This window comes from Oryx dammah, unplaced genomic scaffold (assembly GCF_014754425.2).
Source record: "Oryx dammah isolate SB20612 unplaced genomic scaffold, SCBI_Odam_1.1 HiC_scaffold_13, whole genome shotgun sequence".
In the NCBI taxonomy this organism is placed as follows: domain Eukaryota; kingdom Metazoa; phylum Chordata; class Mammalia; order Artiodactyla; family Bovidae; genus Oryx; species Oryx dammah.
The window spans coordinates 14,975,266-14,995,192 of NW_024070197.1; the positions used below are offsets into that span (position 1 = coordinate 14,975,266).

Below are 19,927 nucleotides of genomic sequence, written 5' to 3' on the forward strand. Positions count from 1 at the left end.
ACTCTTCCCTGGAAAATCCCATGGACAGAGGACCGTGGGGTTGTGAAGAGTTGGACACAACTTAGCAACTAACCATCACCATAATAGAATCAGAAGTACTTGACATGTAAATCTATGTAAATGAACATGCAAATATCCTTAGATTTTCATGGTGGGGCAACCAAGTGCTCTGCAGGGCTCCTCTCATTGACACTCTCTCCCTTACACCCACAGGAAAATGCCTCTGTCTGGGTGAGAGTTTGGCCCACTCCCAGCCCTTCCTCATCTTTACCTCCTTGCTTCAGATCTTCTCCTTGGGGTCTCACAAGGCCCTTGAGGACATTGACCTTACACCAAGGGTGAATGGGCTGGGGTGCTGGGGTCTAGCCTCCACAGGATCCAGGGGAACCCTCAGGAGAAATGGTGTCGGCGAATGATTTAGAGAGAGACATTCAGAAAATGAAGATCATGGCATCCAGTCCCATCACTTCATGGGAAATAGATGGGGAAACAGTGGAAACAGTGTCAGGCTTTATTTTGGGGGGCTCCAAAATCACTGCAGATGGTGACTGCAGCTATGAAATTAAAAGATGCTTACTCCTTGGAAGAAAATTTATGACCAACCTAGATAGCATATTCAAAAGCAGAGACATTACTTTGCCGACTAAGGTCTGTCTAGTCAAGGCTATGGTTTTTCCAGTAGTCATGTATGGATGTGAGAATTGGACTGTGAAGAAGGCTGAGTGCTGAAGAATTGATGCTTTTGAACTGTGGTGTTGGAGAAGACTCTTGAGAGTCCCTTGGACTGCAAGGAGATCCAATCAGTCCATTCTGAAGGAGATCAACCCTAGGATTTCTTTGGAAGGAATGATGCTAAAGCTGAAACTCCAGTACTTTCGCCACCTCATGCGAAGAGTTGACTCATGGGAAAAGACTCTGATGCTGGGAGGGATTGTGGGCAGGAGGAGAAGGGGACGACAGAGGATGAGATGGCTGGATGGCATCACTGACTCAATGGACGTGAGTGATCTGAGTGATCTGAGTGAACTCTGAGAGTTGGTGATAGACAGGGAGGCCTGGCGTGCTGCAATTCATGGGGTTGCAAAGAGTCGGACATGACTGAGAGACTGAACTGAACTGAACTGAAAGAAAGAATGTTGTAGATAAGAAAATAGAGGAGAGAAAGAGGCTGATATTCCTTTGTTTACACAGAAAGCCAATAAAGCCCCGAGACAAGGAGCTTGCTCTGTTCACGGAGGGTGCAGGTTCCCGCCCGGTCTCCTGAGGGAGTGAAGACGCAGAACGCCTTCCTGTTCAGGTCTTAGAAACCCAGGCAGATAAGTGAATGTAGAGAGCCTCTGTGCTCCAAGGGATCAGCCTGAAAAAGAGAGTAAGAGAGAGAAAGAAAGAAAAAAAGAAAGAAAGACACGGGGTGACCAAGCTTCAGTGAGCGAGGCCCGTTACTTTATTTTCAAAAGGGACTTTTATACCTTGACTTGTACATAGAGGGAAATGAAAGATGCAAGGTCATGCAGAATCAGCCCAAACACTCCAGCAGTTTTGCCCTTATTGAAGCCAGTATTTTTTCTGCATATCTTTTCCACAAATGATGTTGTTTACATTATCTTCTGGCCTTGGAGGCCTGTGGACATTTTATGACCCTCTTTTGATGAAGGCTGCTCAACCAGAAAACTTATTTTCCCTCAAAGTGTTTTTTCTTTATATTTCTAATCTATGTCAACCTCAGAAAATGCTAAACAGAGTTACATTTCTCACAGAGCAAAGGTGCAGCATGTTATAAGAAAGAACCACTTAGCTCAAAGGTCTAATGTGGTTAATTTCAAGGCTACACTTGTTTTTCTTACATTCCAACTATGTTAACTAATGCACTCCCAGGTGCACAGTGAATAAGAGATATGGGAACTTAGCAACAAGCATTGGCCCAATAATGAAATCTTACACCAGCACTATTCTAATAGTTTTTAACTCTTTGAAAGGCTCTATGTTTTAGGCTTCCCATGCCTCTCACAGCTGGGAGGCTGTGAACAATCATATGTGTAGCTGCAAGAGTCTGGATAAACTTGCCAAGCAAGCTAGAATGCTAACGGAGGGGGTTTGATTTGAAATATTCCTCTCATGTCCAGGAGACTTATTAGCTAGAGCCCTAAGTTGATTTTCTCCAGAGAAAGGTGGTCGGGGATAGCCCCCTGTTAATGTCAGGAGAGTTGGACTATACATTCCATGGAATTCTCCAGCCCAGAATACTGGAGTGAGTAGCCTTTCCCTTCTCCAGGGGATCTTCCCAACCCAGGGATTGAACCCAGGTCTCCTGCATTGCAGGGGATTCTTTACTGGCTGAGCCACAAGGGAAACCCAAGAATACTGGAATGGGTAGCCTATCCCTTTAAGAAAGGCACAAAATAGTAAGACAGACAGATTCTGGTTTGGGGGTAGATGCTCGAGTTGGTCTAGGGAGCCCCTCGAGTCCTGAAGCCTTGCTTATCAGGTCTCTTCTGCATGACCTTGTCATGGGTGGGATGGCCCGTGCTGGCTCCTGGCACTGGGGAGACTTCCCCTGTGTTCCAGGTCAGCTTCCTGCCCTGTAGGGGAGGGGAAAGGCAAGAAGAGGCTCGGATCCCCTCTGTCCAGAATTAACGCGTGCAGGCTCCTGACTCCTCCCTGTTCACTCTCTCCTGTGGAAAGTCCCTTCTGTGGTCTCTCCATCATCCAGCCTGCTGTAGTCACCACTCATCCTCAGATGGCTTGTATTGTTGACTGAGGATATTTCAGGATCAAGAAATACCTGCAATATATGAGTGTTACCACCCTGCTAGCACAGTCTGGATAACTGAAGCCCCAGAGGAGGACAAGATTTAGACCCAAGCTTACCCAGAGCAGCAGCAGCAGCACGAGTTTCGCTGCCTCCCCTCCTTGTCTCATTTACTCTGCTCACCCCTGCCCTCCTCCTATCTCCTTGAACTGAAATGGCTAGTTCAGCTCTCAGTGCTGTTTTCCTGTGTGACTTCAAAGTATCTCCCTCCCCTCTCTGATTTTATCCTTTAAAACCGGTGAGACCAAAATAAAGTTCTGTTCTCTCTGGCCAATGGCTGTCTGTGCTTCCTTTGCTCTCTCTCTTTTAGGTAAATTCACATATCTTGACATTAACCATAACAATTTTAAGGTATACACTTCAATAGTATTTAGTACAATCATGTTGTGTAACCATCAATTCTATCTATTCTGAAACATTTTCATAAAAACTCCATGCCATTAAGATGTCAGTCCCCATTCTCTCCTCCAACTGACCCCTGACAACCACAACTATGTTTTTGGCTTTTATTTTTCAGATGAATTGATCAATTCTGGAAATTTCATATAAATGGTATCATACATGAAGTGATTGTTTTGGCCTTTTCATTTAGCTGAATGTTTTCAATGTTCATTCACATTTTAGCAGGTATCAGTACTTCATTTCCTTCATGGCTTAATAGTATTGTCTTATGTGGAAATACCACTTTTATGTATTCCTTCATCAGTGGATTGGTGTTTGTTTCCACATTTTGGCTATTGTGAATAGAGTTGCTAGGAACATTCATGTACACACTGCCCCATTTTTGTTTCACTCTTTAGTAGGCTAATAGGAGGGAGGTGTTCTTCTACTTTTTTTTTTCCAGCAAGGCTTTACTGGGACTCCTCCTGCATATGGGGGACTGGGAACAAGTAACAGGTTCCCTTGGTGAACTGCTGACTAAGGGGGGCGAGCTTGTTCCTTATATGGGGTGAGGGTAGGGGTTGTCCAGGGGTTAGGTTGTAGGGTTGGTTTAGGTGGTTTGCCAACCCCTCTGGTGAGAGTTGGATCATAAAGAAGGCTGAGGGCTGAAGAATTGATTCTTTTGAATTCTGGCGCTAGAGAAGACTCTTGAGAGTCCCTTGGACAGCAGGGAGATCAAACCAGTCAATCCTAAGGGAGTGAAGTGAAAGTCACTCAGTTGTGCCCGGCTTTTTGTGACCCCATGAACTATACATTCCATGGAATTCTCCAGCCCAGAATACTGGAGTGGGTAGCCTTTCCCTTCTCCAGGGGATCTTCCCAACCCAGGGATCAAACCCAGGTCTCCTGCATTGCAGGGGATTCTTTACTGGCTGAGCCACAAGGGAAACCCAAGAATACTGGAATGGGTAGCCTGTCCCTTTTCCAGCAGATCTTCCCGACCCAGGAATCAAACTGGGGTCTCCTGCATTGCAGGTGGATTCTTTACCAACTGAGCTATCATGGAAGCCCAATCCTAAGGGAAATCAACCCTGAATATTCATTGGAAGGACTGATGTTGAAGCTCCAATACTTTGGCCACTTGATGTGAAGAGCCAACTCATTGGAAAAGACCCTGATGCTGGGAAAGATTGAGGGCAAGAGAAGAAGGGGGTGTAAGAGGATGGGGTGGTTAGATAGTATCATTAACTCAATGGACATGAGTTTGAGCAAACTCCCAGATAGTGAAAGACAGGGAAACCTGGTGTGGTGCAATTCATGAGGTTGCAAAGAGTCAGACATGACTTGGTGACTGAACAACAAATAGTTTGTATTTTGTTGCTGGAGGAGAGGTGTGCCCAGGTGCAAGCCCTGAGGTGAAGCATCCCAGATCCCAGGTCATCCTCATCTCTCCTGACACACTCTAAACTGTTGTTCTTAATGGGTCAGGGATTGACTGTCTCCTCTTCTGAAATTTCTTCCTTCTGGAGAGACCCTAGCCTTCCCTAGCTGTGTAGAATCCCTCACTGAGTATTCTAGGACCTGTAGGGACCTGGACCACTCTGCTGGAATAGGTTGATTTCCTTGAGTCATCATGAGGTTTAGTTCCAACTATTGGAGCCTAGAAGACACAAACTTAACCAAACCTTTAAACAAACAGGGGCTGAAAACGAGAAGAACAACAATACCCTTGCAGGGTCTAGAAAGGAAAGGAACCACATTAACGTTGGAAGGGCTTCCTTAACTGTTGACCAGATGGGGAGGCAATGGCACCCCTTTCAAGAAGTCACTCTGCTTTGGTATATATTTTTGTTAATCTCGAGATTCAAGTTTAATATGTTTCTCTATTTTTATAATGGAAGTTCTGGACCTATTGGTCCCAGATGTCCTTATTGGACCAAAAATTCTTAGTCATAGGTTGACCACAGTAGGGTAGATAACAGAGCGTGAGACATACGTAGTATGAATCTGTATGACTGGGGAAAAAAAGGGTTTAAGAAAATGAAAACCTCCTATCAGCAAGTTTGTTAAACCTCATAGGATACTAGAGAACAAAGTAGAGAATCAGTTTTTAATTTTCTATCCTATATTAAATAACAGGATTGGTGGTTGGTTGTCTGCTGAAGCCTAGCAGCTTGTTGTCAAATTTTCTCCATGTTTGTTTCCACTGATATCTGGGTCTGGAAGATCCCCTGGAAAAGGATACGGCAACCATTCCAGTATGCTTGCCTGGGAAATCCCATGGATAGAGAAGCCTGGAAGGCTGCAGTCCATGGGGTCTCAAAGAGTTGGACTCAACTCAGCAACTACACACACACACAGACAGACAGACACACACACACCTTTAATGGTCATCAGGTCTGTGGCTGTTTTCTTTGCCTCCCAATCTGCCCTGTTTTTTGTTCCCCTGGGTAATTTATGAATTTTCCTTTTGGTGCCCACAGCAGGGAATAACTACTAGTAGTTTTGGCTCTTGATCCCTTTCTATGAGCTGTAAAATCACAGGTCCATATTTTACAGGGGAATTTTTTTGCATATAAAAGTCCTCTTTCTTTTCAGATAGTAGCATGGGCATGTAAGACAAGGAAGGTATATTTTGAGTCTCTGTATATATTTATAATCTTTCCTTCCCCTAAGGTTAAGGCTCAAGTTGGGGCTATTAACTCAGCCCTTTGGGATGAAGTATTACTGATAAAGGTTTTGCTTTTACGAAGTGTAAGTGTTCATAATAGCATGGCCTGCCCTCCCAACTCTACCTTTAAGGCAACAAGTAAACCATTCCTCCTCAGGTTTTTCTATGGCCTGGTCAGTAAGATCAGATCCATAGGCATAAACCTAGACAAGAGTTTCAAGGCAGGAATGTGTTAGTTCTGGGGCCTGAGCAGGTGTTAGTGTTGCCGGGTTGAGGGTGTGGCAAGTTTTGAAGGTTACATCTGGGAAGTCAAGGAGTAAAGCCTGGTATTTAGTAAGGTGGCCTCCAGCTAACGAATGGTGGCCTTTAATTTCCAGAATCTCTTGTACTTGATGAGGGGTCTGGACTTCCAGTGGCTGCCCAAAGGTGGGCTTGTTTGCTTCTTCCACTAATAAAGCAGGGGCAGCTATCACCCAGATTCAGCCATGCCACCCTCAGGCCATGGAATCCAGTTGTTTGGAAAAAACAGCCAATAGGCTTAGGAACTTCTAGCTTTCATACAAGAACCCCCAGAGCAGTGCCCTGTTTTTCAGCTTCATGCAAGATAAATGGTTTTTTAAATTGAGGAGTGCTACACTTCATGGGGCTTCCCGGGTGGCTCAGTGGGTAAAGCGTCTGCCTCCAATGAGGGAGATCTGGGTTCGATCCCTGGGTTGGGAAGATCCCCTGGAGAAAGAAATGGCAACCTACTCCAGTACTCTTGCCTGGAAAATCCCATGGACTGAGAAGCCTGGTAGGCTACAGTCCGTGGGGTTGCAAAGAGTCGGACACGACTGAGCAACTTCACTTCACTTCACACTTCGTGGGAAATAGATGGGGAAACAGTGTCAGACTTTATTTTTTTGGGCTCCAAAATCACTGCAGATGGTGACTGCAGCCATGAAACTAAAAGATGCTTACTCCTTGGAAGGAAAATTATGACCAACCTAGATAGCATTTTCAAAAGCAGAGACATTACTTTGCCAACAAAAGTCCATCTAGTCAAGGCTATGGTTTTTCCAGTGGTCATGTATGCATGTGAGAGTTGGACTGTGAAGAAAGCTGAGCTCCAAAGAATTGATGCTTTTGAACTGTGGTGTTTGAGAAGACTCTTGAGAGTCCCTTGGACTGCAAGGAGATCCAACCAGTCCATCCTAAAGGAGATCAGTCCTGGGTGTTCTTTGGAAGGACTGATGCTAAAGCTGAAACTCCAGTACTTTGGCTACCTCCTGAGAAGAGTTGACTCATTGGAAAAGACTTTGATGCTGGGAGGGATTGGGGGCAGGAGGAGAAGGGGACAACAGAGGATGAGATGGTTGGATGGCATCACCAACTCAATGGACGTGAGTTTGGGTGAACTCCGGGAGTTGGTGATGGACAGGGAGGCCTGGCGTGCTGCGATTCATGGGGTCGCAAAGAGTCGGACATGACTGAGTGACTGAACTGAACTGAACTGATGTCTTAAAAAAAAAATTCTCCTGAGGACTTCCCTGGTGGTCCAGTGGTTAAGACTCTGTGCTTCCAGTGCAGGGTGCAGGTTCAATCCATGGTCAAGGAACTAACATCCCACACAAAATTTTCTCCCAGATTATAAAGCAACATGCTCCTCTTTTAAGGCAAAATAATAGGGACTTCCCTGGTGGTCCCTTGGTTTAGAATCCACCTGCCAATGCAGGAGACATGGGTTCAATCCCTGTTCTGGGAAGATTCATATGTCTTAGGGCAACGAAGGCGGTGTGCCACAAGCAACTACTGAAGCCAAGTTCCTGGAACCCGTGCTGCACAGCAAGAGAAGCCACCACAATGAGAAGCCTGAGCACCGCAACCAGAGAGTAGCCCCAACTTCCCGCAACTAGAGAAAAGTTGGCGCACAGCATGGAAGACCCAGCACCACCAGAAATAAATAAAGAAATAATAAAAATAAAACAGAGTAATAAAGCTTCTCTTTCTCAACTAACCTGGAAATACCTCTATGGTACATTAAGCTAAAAGGTAAACTTAAGAAAAGTCTGACTGGCTGTTGTTCTCAACTGGGAGTGCGGGTCAGAGTCACATGAATGAATGTTGCAAATACAAATTCCCGTGACCTCCTAGCGGAGAGTCAGATCCGGAAAAGCTGGACGGACGTTCAGGTGAGTATTTGCACAAGGCCAACACATGGTTTCATTTTTCTCCTCTCACAGGGAGTCAAAAGTCTGGAACGAGATCTGCCAAACAGTTAACCATGGTTATCTCTAGAAGGACAGGTGAAGGAGGAATTTTACCTCAGACTTTATATAATTTTGCATTTTTTTTGCAATTGTTGACAAGTTAGGTATTATATTTCTCTGTAAGCCAAACACAGAGATAATACATAAATACATAATAAATAAATAATAATAAATAATACATAATACATAATAAATAAATAAATAATACATAATAAATACATAAATACATACAAAAAATTTAAATACATAAATCATCTTAAGTAGTCAGCAAATTTATCCTGTGTAACCATTACGTTATCAACATTTGACAAAGCAAAGAAGATGCGAGAGGTGGAAAGAGACAGAGAGAGGGGCAGGGCAGAGGGTGGATGAGAAGGAGACACAGGGAGATGAGGAGAGGTGGAAAGGAGAGGAAGAGAGGCAGGGTCGAGACCAACAAAAAGACATGAGGAGGAGGGAAAGATGCAGAGAGAGAAAAATGTGAGAATAAGAGATCAAAGGAGACACAGAAGCAGTGGGTGAGGGACTCAGAGACACCGAGACACAGAGGGAAACACAGACAGAGAGAGACGGAGACAGAGACAGAGAGATGGAGAGGGAGCCAGAGGGAGCCAGAGATCTCTTGTGAAGGTTCTGGGGGCCAGGAGGGCCGCCCTCCCTGTGACCTGCTAGCTCAGCCCCAGGAGGACCTCATGGCCCCTTCTCTCTCGCAGTGGTGCAAGCTCTACTCTGGCTTCTTGGAGTACCTTCCTGGCACTCACAGGCAAGTCTACAAAAACCTGCAGGAAGTCAACGCCTTCATCAACCACAGTGTGGAAAAGACCCGTGAAACCCTGGACCCCAATGTGCCCCGCTACTTCCACCCTACTCCTCCCAGACTTCATCGACTCCTACCTGCTCTGCTTGGATACAGTGGGATTCCGGAGAGGAAATGGGGGGCGAGAGGGGAGGAGAAAGGAGTAGAAGAATCGGGTGAGGGGAGATTCTGAAGGGGAAAAACATTAGCAACTGGTGAAAAGAGCTACAGAGGCAGAAAGAAGCCGGGAGAGGAAAGGGGACAAATACACCAAAGAGATGGAGAGACGGGTTGAAACCAAGCAAGGCTGAGGTGGGAGAGAGATGGTTGAGCACAGAGGAAAGGAAAAAGGGCCAGACGACATGAGACCCCGAAAGAGGTGGCGGAACCCAGAGACATGTATGTGCGCAGAGCCCCAGTCTCTCCTGACGTGAACCTTGCGCTTCTGGACCCAGGAGAAGTCCAACCCCAACAGCAAGTGCCACGAGTGCAACCTCATCGTCACTGCTCTGTCGCTCCTCTTCCCTGGCCCTGAGACCAGCAGCACCACACTCCGCTATGGATTCCTGTTCATACTCATATACCTCCACATTGCAGGTGGGTGGACGGGGGGCAGCCACTTGGGGGGGGGCGTTCTGACCCCTCTGGGGGCTGCAGAAATGGGTCTAGTGGTCTTCTGTGAACCAGAAAGGCAGTGTTCCCCTCTTATACCAGGAGCACTGTAGCGTTTCTTTCCCTCTTTGGCCGTACCCTATAGCAAGAGAATCATATTTTCCCCACCAGGGATTAAACCCATGCCCCCTGCATTGGAAGCTCAAAGGCTTAACTACTGGACCACCAGGGAAGTCCTGGAGCACTGTAGGTTCTGAATGACTCCAAAACTAAGCCAGCGTAGTTGGTGGATGGATGAATGAAGAATCTGCCAATGTGGGGAGTTCCTTGGTGGTCCAGTGGTTAGGACTCAGTGCTTTCACTGTCTTGGCCCCAGGTTCAATCCCTGGCAGAGGAACTAAGATCCTGGAAGCAGAACAGCAAGGCTAAAAAGAGAGAGAAGCTGTCAATGTCTTTTCCTCCATCACTTAAGGATGGACCCATCCATTTATCCATCTGTCTATTCTTTCATTCATCAATTAAACTAATTCAACATCAGATTCTTTCATCTATGATTCATCTAAGGACATGAACTTCCATTCTTTATTCAGATAAATTGATTCCTCTGTTGACCTTTTAAAATAATTATTCACTGAATGAATTGTCATTGATTCATTGGTCCCTTTATTCATTCATTCATCCACATAGTTTTCTAAAACTAGGTAACATACCTTAATCCTTCCATCATCCAGTTTTTCAATTCATCCTTCATCCAATCTATCTTTTGATTTATGTACTTAGTAATTGACTCCTTTATTCACCCTTTGTTTATATATCTATTATTCAATCCATCTAACCACCCACTTATTCCTCTAAAACAATTCATTCACTTTATTCTTCCATAAATTTAACCATCCACCATTCATGTGGTTTACTGGTTAATCATGTTCATTTATTTATTTGTCTATGGATCATTAATTAATAAATGACTAATTAATTGATCTTTGGTAAGGAAATAATATATCCATTCATTAACATTCTTCTATTCATCAGTCTTTCCATTTATGAATTGACCCACTGCTTGACTGATTGATGTATTCGTTTATTTTTCCAGTTGTTTGTGGGTTAATTCACTGATCTGTTTTATTATTATATTCCTGAGGACCTAGCACATTGGCACATCTATAATACACACACAATAAATATTAGTTCTTCTTAGAGGAGGAGTTTCAACAGGTTCATACCTTGAGTTCTCAGTCTGAAATTCTGAGCAAAACTTGGCTGCACATGTGTGTGCCTGCTTGCCTGTGCGTGTTGGGAGAGTATCCATAACATTCATTAGATACCAACGGGTGAGAAATCTTATAGTTTTCCCACTTCACCTCCTGCCACAAGCTCGTTACTCAGAGGGGTGTCAATGATCTAACCATCTATAGGCTTTTCTGGTGTCGTTGGCCTGGAAATGAATGGGCCAATGTTCACAGAACTTTGAACTGTGTTCCAACATAGAAAGCAGTGTTCCTGGAGAAATGTCTCTATAAACAAGGTTCACTGGTCCCATGCTTCTGTGCAGAGAGAATCCACAAGGAGATTGACCAGGTGATTGGTTCATATCGCCCTCCAGCCCCGGATGGCAGAGCCCAAATGCCACACACGGACGCAGTCATCCATGAGATTCAGAGATCTGCGGACCTCCTCCCCATTTGTGTGTCCCACATGGTCACTAAAAACGCTCATTTCCGAGGGTACGTCCTCCCGAATGTACAGCACCTCACTGGGCTCCCATATCTCCTTTGTGTGAGCCTCCTACAACAACTCTTTTGGTGGATCACTCACTCTTGTTTCATTATGTCTGGGGGTGGGTTGGAGAGGGAATGGAAGTATCTTTTAATCTTGTGACACTCCCTTCAGGGCACAGCAGTCTATCCCATCCTGAGCTCTGCTCTCCATGATCCGGGTTACTTTGAAAAACCAGATGCCTTCAATCCTGACCACTTTCTGTTTGCTTGTGTTTGTTTCTTAAATTTTTGGGCCACTCTGTGGGGCATAAGGGATCTTGGCTCCCTGACTAGGGATTGAACTGGCGCCCCCTGCATTGGAAGTGTAGAGTCTTAACCGCCAACGGGGTCCCCCCTGACCACATTCAGGATGCCAATAAAAGTAGGCTGGACCTGCATTCCAGATTACAGGTGCCATGGTCTCCTTGAGACAAACAGAGGTCTTAGTTCATGGGGCAGTTAGCTTACACCAGTTGCTTTACCTGTATTCACCCATCTCATCTTCACTACAAGCCTAGAGGGGGCTGGAGAAGTGAGATCACATCCAAAGGCACATCTTGGGAAGATAGACCTTGGGCAATTATTTTTAACCTCTTGATTGGTGGGTTGCCATTTTCTCCTCCAGGGTATCTTCCAGACACAAGGATCGAACCTGCGTTTCTTCTGCATTGGGCAGGCACATTCTTTATCACTGAGCCACCTGGGAAGCTCCACACACATTGGTATCAAATATCTGTTGAGCACTATGCTGATCCCAAATATTTTATTGGGGTTTGAGGGTAGTGCAGCAGATAAGTCACATAGAAACACAGTTTTTGCCTCAGGAAATTTACAGTCCAGTAGGGAAGATGAGCATAAGTCATGGCCACAAAATAACATAATTAAATGACTGCTTGCAATATGCTTAAAACTGCTTGGCTAAAGTACGTGCTCAGAGGGCAACTTTTTTTTTTTTTAACTTCTCATTTTTTTAATAATAATTTTCTTTCTTTCTTTCTTTGGCCATGCTGGGTCTTCTGTTGATGGCCAGGCTTTTCTCCAGTTGCAGCGAGCAGGGGGTAGCTGCAGTACTTGAGTTTCTCATCGTGGTGGCTTCTCTTGTTGCAGACCATGGGCTCTAAAGTGCATGGGCTTCAGCAGTTGCAGCCCGGTGGGCTCAGTAGCTGTGGCTCCTGGGCCCTAGAGCACCAGCTCAGCAGCTGTGGTGCATAGGCGTCGTTGCTCTGAGGCATGCGGGGTTGTCCCAGATCAAGGATCGAACCCATGTCTCCCGTGCTGGCAGGCAGATTCTTTACCAGTGAGCCACTAGGAAAGCCCAAGGGCAACTCTTTTTCAGATAATTAATCATAATTATGATAAGTGCTCTACAGCTGGCTTTGGGAACATAAAATAGGAAGTACTGACTCCCCCTGGTCGGTCGGTGAGGAAAAGGTTACCTGAAGCAGGGGCTTCTAAGCTATGATATCATGGGGGAGTACCAGCCAGCCACTGGAAGGCGTGTTCCTTTAGAGGGAGAAGCAAGGGCAGAGCCTGCAGGTGGACATGGCACGGCTCATCTTAGAAAGTAGAACTCTGGAAGACCCGGTTACAGAAGTCATGTCCGACTCTTTGCGACCCCATGGACTATAGGCTACCAGTCTTCTCCAGCCGTCCATGAAATTTTCCAGGCAAGAATACTGGAGTGGGTTGTCATTTCCTTCTCCAGAAGATAGCAGTGAAGAGCTCAGCTGGGTGGGGCCTTGACACAGGGAGGAGTCTGGATGTGTCCTGCCTGCCAGGGAGGGGCTGGAGGTGGGGGGTGGGGATTGTGGGGGGAAGTCGGGAGGATCTTGACCTGCTCTGGCTTCTCTCTCTCCCCATTCTCCACTCTTTGACCCCATCCAGAGAAAATTCCAATGCCCAGAGTCCTTCTTCTTGGGGAGAAAGGTAGACCCCAGCATCATGTCCCTAATCTTGAATCGCACAGGTGACTTCAGTGACCTGGGACTCCTAGCTTCTTGCAATGCAATGGCCTCTTCCCTCATTTCATCTTCATGACAGTCAGGCGACACGTGGGGTGGGGGAGCTGAGGGCCAATTTCTCCATCCATGAGTCCTTTCTGAAGTTTAGAGAGTGACAGAGATGTGGCAAATAAACAGACACAGACAGATAAGGACAAAGGGGTGAGGAACACAGAGAAAGACAGGAGAGATGATGGCAGAAAGAGAGTGAATGTGAGATAATAGAAGAAGGTGGAGGGTGAAGTGAAGCAAAGTGAAAGTCGCTCAGTCATCTCTAACTCTTTGTGACCAGTCCATGGAATTCTCCAGGCCAGAATATTGGAGTGGGTAGCCTTTCCCTTCTCCAGGGGATCTTTCCAGCTGAGGGATTGAACCCAGGTCTCCTGCATTGCAGGCAGATTCTTTACCAGCTGAGCTGCAAGGGAAGCCCAAGGTGGAAGGTGGAAGAGGGATAAAAGGTAGAGAAACAGTAAGACAGAGAGAGGAAAAGAGAAAGTGATATAAGGAGCAATGAAGAAACACTGAAGGAGAGAAGAGGGAACTACACAGGAATACTGAAAAATGAGAGAGCACTGCAGAGAGAATCAGACCTGCACAGACAGACAAAGGGAGCTAAACAAGATTCTTGAGGACAAGGAAGAGGAACAAGGAAGAGAAAAAGAGAAGACAAACAGAGGAACAGTGCCTGGCAGGAAGTATAGCCATATAAAAATACTGAGGAGATGGCCATGGGCAGAGAGAAAGAGCCAAAGGGTGTCAAGTTGCAAAGCCCCGGGGATGGGGAGGACCGACTGGGAGGAAGCAGAAGTCAGGCTGTTTTGGGAGAGCCTGGTTGCAGAACCAGTTACTGGAGATGAATCAGCTGGGAGCTCCGTTCTGAATATTCATAAGCTTTGTATCCTAACCTGTAAATGTGCCTAGAAGACGTGGATTAAGTGTTACTCGAAAAATTTTGACAAGCACTAACTTCTTTACCTTCATAATAGCCCTGCAAGATAGGTGCTGTTCTTCGCACTTTAGGCTTGACAGGCATCAAAAATGTCAAGTCAGAAATACGCACCTGCCTGTATGTGGAGGCTTCCCAGGTGGCACAGTGGCAAAGAATCAGCCTGCAAATGCAGGAGATGCAAGGGATGCAGGTTTATCCCTGGGTTGGGAAGATCCCCTGGAGTAGAAAATGCAACCTGCCATTTTCTTTTTTAAAAAAATTAATTTATTTTATGGAGGCTAATTACTTCACAATATTGTAGTGGTTTTTGCCATACATTAACACGAATCAGCCATGGGTGTACCTATGTTCCCCTTCCTGAACCTCCCTCCCACCTCCCTCCCCATCCTATCCCTTAGGGTCATCCCAGTGCACCAGCCCTGAGCACCCTGTCTCATGCATTGAACCTGGACTGGCGATCTGTTTCACATATGGTAATATAGATGTTTCAATGTTATTCTCTCAAATCATCTCACCCTCACCTTCTCCAACAGAATCCAAAAGTCTGTTCTTTACATCTGTGTCTCTTTTGTTGTCTCACATATAAGGTCATCGTTACCATCTTTCTAAATTCCATACATGTGCATTAATACACTGTGTTGGTGTTTTTCTTTCTGACTTACCTCACTCTGTATAATAGGCTCCAGTTTCATCTACCTCATTAGAACTGATTCAAATGCACTCTTTTTAATAGCCGAGTAATATTCCATTGTGTATATGTACCACAGCTTTCTTATCCATTCATCTGCCAATGGACATCTAGGTTGCTTCCATGTCCTGGCTATTATAAACAGTGCTGCAATGAACACTGGGGTACACTTGTCTTTTTCAATTCTGGTTTCCTTGGTGTGTATGCCCAGCAGTGGGTTGCTGGGTAATATGGCAGTTCTATTTCCAGTTTTTTAAGGAACCTCCACACTGTTCTCCATAGTGGCTGTACTAGTTTGCATTCCCACCAACAGTGTGAGAAGGTTCCCTTTTCTCCACACCCTCTCCAGAATTTATTGTTTGTAGATTTTTGGATAGCAGCCATTCTGACGGGTGTGAGATAGTACCTCATTGTGATTTTAATTTGCATTTCTCTGATAATGAGTAATGTTGAGCATCTTTTCATGAGCTTGTTAGCCATCTGTATGTCTTCTTTGGAGAATTATCTGTTTAGTTCTTTGGCCCATTTTTTGATCAGGTTGTTTATTTTTGTGGAATTGAGCTGCACGAGCTGCTTGTATATTTTTGAGATTAATTCTTTGTCAGTTGCTTTGTTTGCTATTATTTTCTCCCATTCTGAAGGCTGTCTTTTCACCTTGCTTATAGTTTCCTTCGTTGTGCAAAAGCTTTTAAGTTTAATTAGGTCCCATTTGTTTATTTTTGCTTTTATTTCCATTACTCTGGGAGGTGGGGCATAGAGGACCCTGCAGTGATTTATGTCAGAGAGTGTTTTGCCTATGTTTTCCTCTAGGAGTTTTATGGTTTCTGGTCTTACCATTTAGATCTTTAATCCATTATGAGTTTATTTGTTGGGGTCCTTTTAATGGACCAGGACCTGGTGGTCCAGAGGCGATGATAAGAGAGTGAAAGAGAGAAAGAGGCTGAGACTCCCTGGTTTACACAGAAAACCAATAAAGTCCTTGACACAAGACTTGCATCTCTCATGAAGGCACCGGGCACCCTCCCGAGGGTGGGGTGGTGAAGGCACAGGGCGCCTTTTCAAGAGAGTCTTAGAAGCCTGGGCAGGAGAGTGAGCAAGACAGGTCTCTGCATTCTAAGGAATCAGTCAAAGAGAGTCAGAGAGAGAGAGAAAGAAAGAAAGACACAGGGACCCAAGCTCTGATGGAGCAAAGGTGCTTTAATGATTTCTCTATGAGTATATAAAGGCTGTGGTACAAGAAGTTTCTTTCGTCAATGATAAAGATCAGAAAACCAAACGTACAGTAACTGTTACCAAGGGAACAAGGGATGATGATGGTCACAAGGTCAGGAGACAATTCATATCTCAAGAAAAGGGATCAAGACTAAGCAGTTTTGTCATAAAGAGAATGTTTACTAAAGGAGATTCAAGCCTGTCTCACACAATGACCCCCGTTCCTGGGAGCAGCATGCTGTTCCACTTAAAAAGAAACAAAGGACTTGTGAGAAACAGCACGAGGAATCCTCCTGTTAAACATTTCCAGACATTTATTTTTGTATATGGTGTTAGAAAGTGTTCTAGTTTCATTCTTTTACAAGTGGTTGACCAGTTTTCCCAGCACCACTTGTTAAAGAGATTGTCTTTTCTCCATTGTATATTCTTGCCTCCTTTGTCAAAGATAAGGTGTCCTTAGGTGTGTGGATTTATCTCTGGGCTTTCTATTTTGTTCCATTGATCTATATTTCTGTCTTTGTGCCAGTGCCATACTGTCTTGATGACTGTAGCTTTGTAGTATAGTCTGAAGTCAGGCAGCAACCTGCCACTTTCTAATGATATTCATGCCTGGAAATGAAATGGTATTCATGCCTGGAAAATCCCATGGAGAGAGGAGCTTAGTGGGCTACAGTCCATGGAGTTGTGAAGAGTTGACAGAGAACGTGCACACACACCTATGTGCAGGCAGATGCGTGTGCATGCACAGGCACACACACACACACACACACACACACACACAAGCAGCAATATCTTGTTATATTCTGTGGGGCCACAGAACTCTTTGGAAATTGAACAGAAGCTACAAACTCTGTCCTGGAAAAATGAGCAAGGTATATCACCCAATGACTTGCAACTGCTTTCAAAGGATTTGGGAGTCCTCTACCAGTCTCGGAGAAAGCAATGGCACCCTACTCCAGTACTCTTGCCTGGAAAATCCCATGGATGGAGGAGCCTGGTAGGCTGCAGTCCATGGGGTCGCTAAGAGTCAGACATGACTGAGCAACTTCACTTTCACTTTTCACTTTCATGCATTGGAGAAGAAAATGGCAACCCACTCCAGTGTTCTTGCCTGGAGAATCCCAGGGATAGGGGAGCCTGGTGGGCTGCTGTCTGTGGGGTCGCACAGAGTTGGACATGACTGAAGCAACTTAGCAGCAGTAGCAGCTACCAGTCTACTGTAACTGGAAGTTAAAGGCTAGTCCCATACAAATATATGGCAATGGACAGAGATGTCTGGGCTTTGGGGTGTGACAGGGCAAAGAATGTGCATGCATCCTGTGCCCACATTGTGAACTTCTGTTCTGTGCTAGTGAAGGCATTGCTTGCACAGACTTATTCCTCTTCTTCACCATCACCCTCCAGAACTTCTCTGTGGCCAGTCCCATGACCTCTGAGGACACTGACCAGACTCCCCAGGAGAGTGGAGTGGGCAGAGTGTCCCCAGTCTACAAGATCCAGTTCCTGCAGCATCAAAGGAAGGAAGGTGATCAAGGATACCAGGGTCATGTGTGTTCCCACCTCTGCAGAGAGTGGCTGCTGGACTCTCTCCCTGTCTTCCTGCCTCTGTGCTGTGATTCAGCATCCCTCCCCTCCATGGATGACACCTCCATGGTGAAATCCCATCTACATCTCACCTCCTTCTGTCTTTCTGCAACTTGGCTCAGGATCTCTCTGCACTTCTGTCTCCAAGGCTACAGCTCACCCTGAGTGACTTCTCCCCTCTTGAGAATAGCCACAGCCTCCCTTTCTCAACTCCTTGGGCTCCATGATCTGTACATCCATGAGTTCACTTTCAGTAGCTGCATGCAGTGGGTAAAGTGATCATGCCCATCATACAGATGAGTAAACAGAGGCTATGCAATGGCCAGCTTGGTCCAAGGTCACCTGACTAGTGAGTGGAGAAGCGAGATTCACACTCTGAGTCCCTGGCTCTTGAACTCAAACTCTTTACACAACTCCTTTCTGTCCCCAAGATAGAGTTTAAAATGAAGATGAAGTTTACATCTGGTAACAAACCAGTTTAAAGTGTATAATGAGGTGGCATTTAGTTCATTCACAATCCTGGCCATCACCAGCCCTATCTAGTTCCAAACATTTTCATCACCCAGAAGAAGACCCAGTACCCATTAGTAGTCAATCCCCATTTGCCCTTGCGCTCAGCCCTTGACAGCACCAAATGCTTGCTATCTCCATGGATTTGCTATTTTGCACATTTCATATAAGTAGATCATAAAATGTGTGGTCTTTTATGTCTGGCTTCTTTCACTTAGTGTGGTGTTTTTGCGGTACATTGACACTGTAGACCATAGGTGTACACAGAGTGGACCCCCCACTTATTCATCTTCCTGCCTCTCCCACCTCCTTCCATCCATGAAGGCCCCATCAGTCCATGCCCCCTGAGCTGTGTAGCTCTATATAGGGATCTTGAGTCCCTGTCAGTTCAGTTCAGTCGCTCAGTCGTGTCTGACTCTTTGTGGCCCCATGGACTGCAGCATGCCAAGCTTCCCTGTCCATCATCAACTCCTGGAGCTTACTCAAACTCATATACATTGAGTCGGTGATGCCATCGAACCATCTCATCCTCTATTGTCCCCTTCTCCTGCCTTCAATCTTTCTTATCATCAGGGTCTTTTCCAATGAGTTAGTTCTTTGCATCAGGTGGCCAGAGTATTGGAGCTTTAGCTTCAGCATCAGTCCTTCCAATGAATATTGAGGACTGATTTCTTTTAGGATGGACTGGTTTGACCTCCTTGCCTATATTTCCCTCCTAATGCCCTGCCACCCAAATAATCTGAAGCCTGACATCTCTGGGGCAGATGATGATCCCTGCCAGCTTAGTTGTGAACCGTTTATTGTCAGGTCACTAAAGAGCCTTGAAAAAGTGAGAATTCTCTTTCACACCTCCATGCCTGTTCCTTGAGGGAAAACCTGTTGTCTTGGTCATCACTCTACTCTCAGGACCTAGAGAAGTGTGTAACAGATGACAGGCATCTAAAATGTTTGCTGAGTGGGCTTCCATGGTGATCCAGTGGCTAAGATTCTATGCTTCCACTCTAGGGGACTGGGTTACACTCCTGGCTGGGGAAAATTCCACATGCCATGATGTGTGGCAAAATAACATAAGGTAAAGTAAAACAAAATTTTCCGTGGGGAAAAAAATGAATGAGTCAAGAAACCCATTGGGGCTTCCCTGGTCCCTCAGTGGTAAAAGAATCTGCCTCCCAATGCAGGAGACGTGGGTTTGATCCCTGGTCCAAGGAGATCCCACAATCTCCTTGGTGGAGCAATAAGCCTGTGCACCACCGCTATTGAGACTGTGTTCTAGAACCCAGGAGCTGCGACTACTGAACCCACGTATCGCTGCTAATGAAGCCTGCATGCCTCGACCCCAAGCCCCCCAACAAAAGAGGACACCGCTGTGAGAAGACCCCTGCACTGCCACCTCCGCCCCTCAACGCTTGCCCCTGCTCGCTGCAACTAGAGAAAAGAAGTGCAGCAACGGATGCAGCACAGCCAAAAATAAATAAATAAATAAAATCATATATTAAAAAAATACAACCCTCCAAACCCAGACCACACGGAGTTAGGTCTCCCATCAGACCCCAGCTCCTCCTCCACACCTCACTCTTCACAGATACCCATCCTCAGCGGGCACAGGACACCCCACTTCTGCTGGCCAGCTAACCTCCATCCCTCATGATGCAATGCCACAAACCCATAAAACCGTCTGAGAGCTGTCCTTGTGGTGCCACCACCCTGTA

At 45.7% G+C, this 19,927-nt stretch overlaps 1 protein-coding gene across 1 annotated transcript; it reads left to right on the plus strand.

Annotated features, from left to right (window-relative positions):
- The first annotated feature begins 7,957 nt into the window (after nucleotides 1–7,957).
- Nucleotides 7,958–19,850, plus strand: LOC120873273 (cytochrome P450 2B11-like). Its single transcript, XM_040254086.1, is given in 8 exon segments — nucleotides 7,958–8,032; nucleotides 8,824–8,964; nucleotides 8,966–9,022; nucleotides 9,362–9,507; nucleotides 11,075–11,258; nucleotides 11,409–11,497; nucleotides 17,477–17,649; nucleotides 19,801–19,850. Coding segments are annotated over 8 exon segments (915 nt in total).
- The last annotated feature ends 77 nt before the right edge of the window (nucleotides 19,851–19,927 follow it).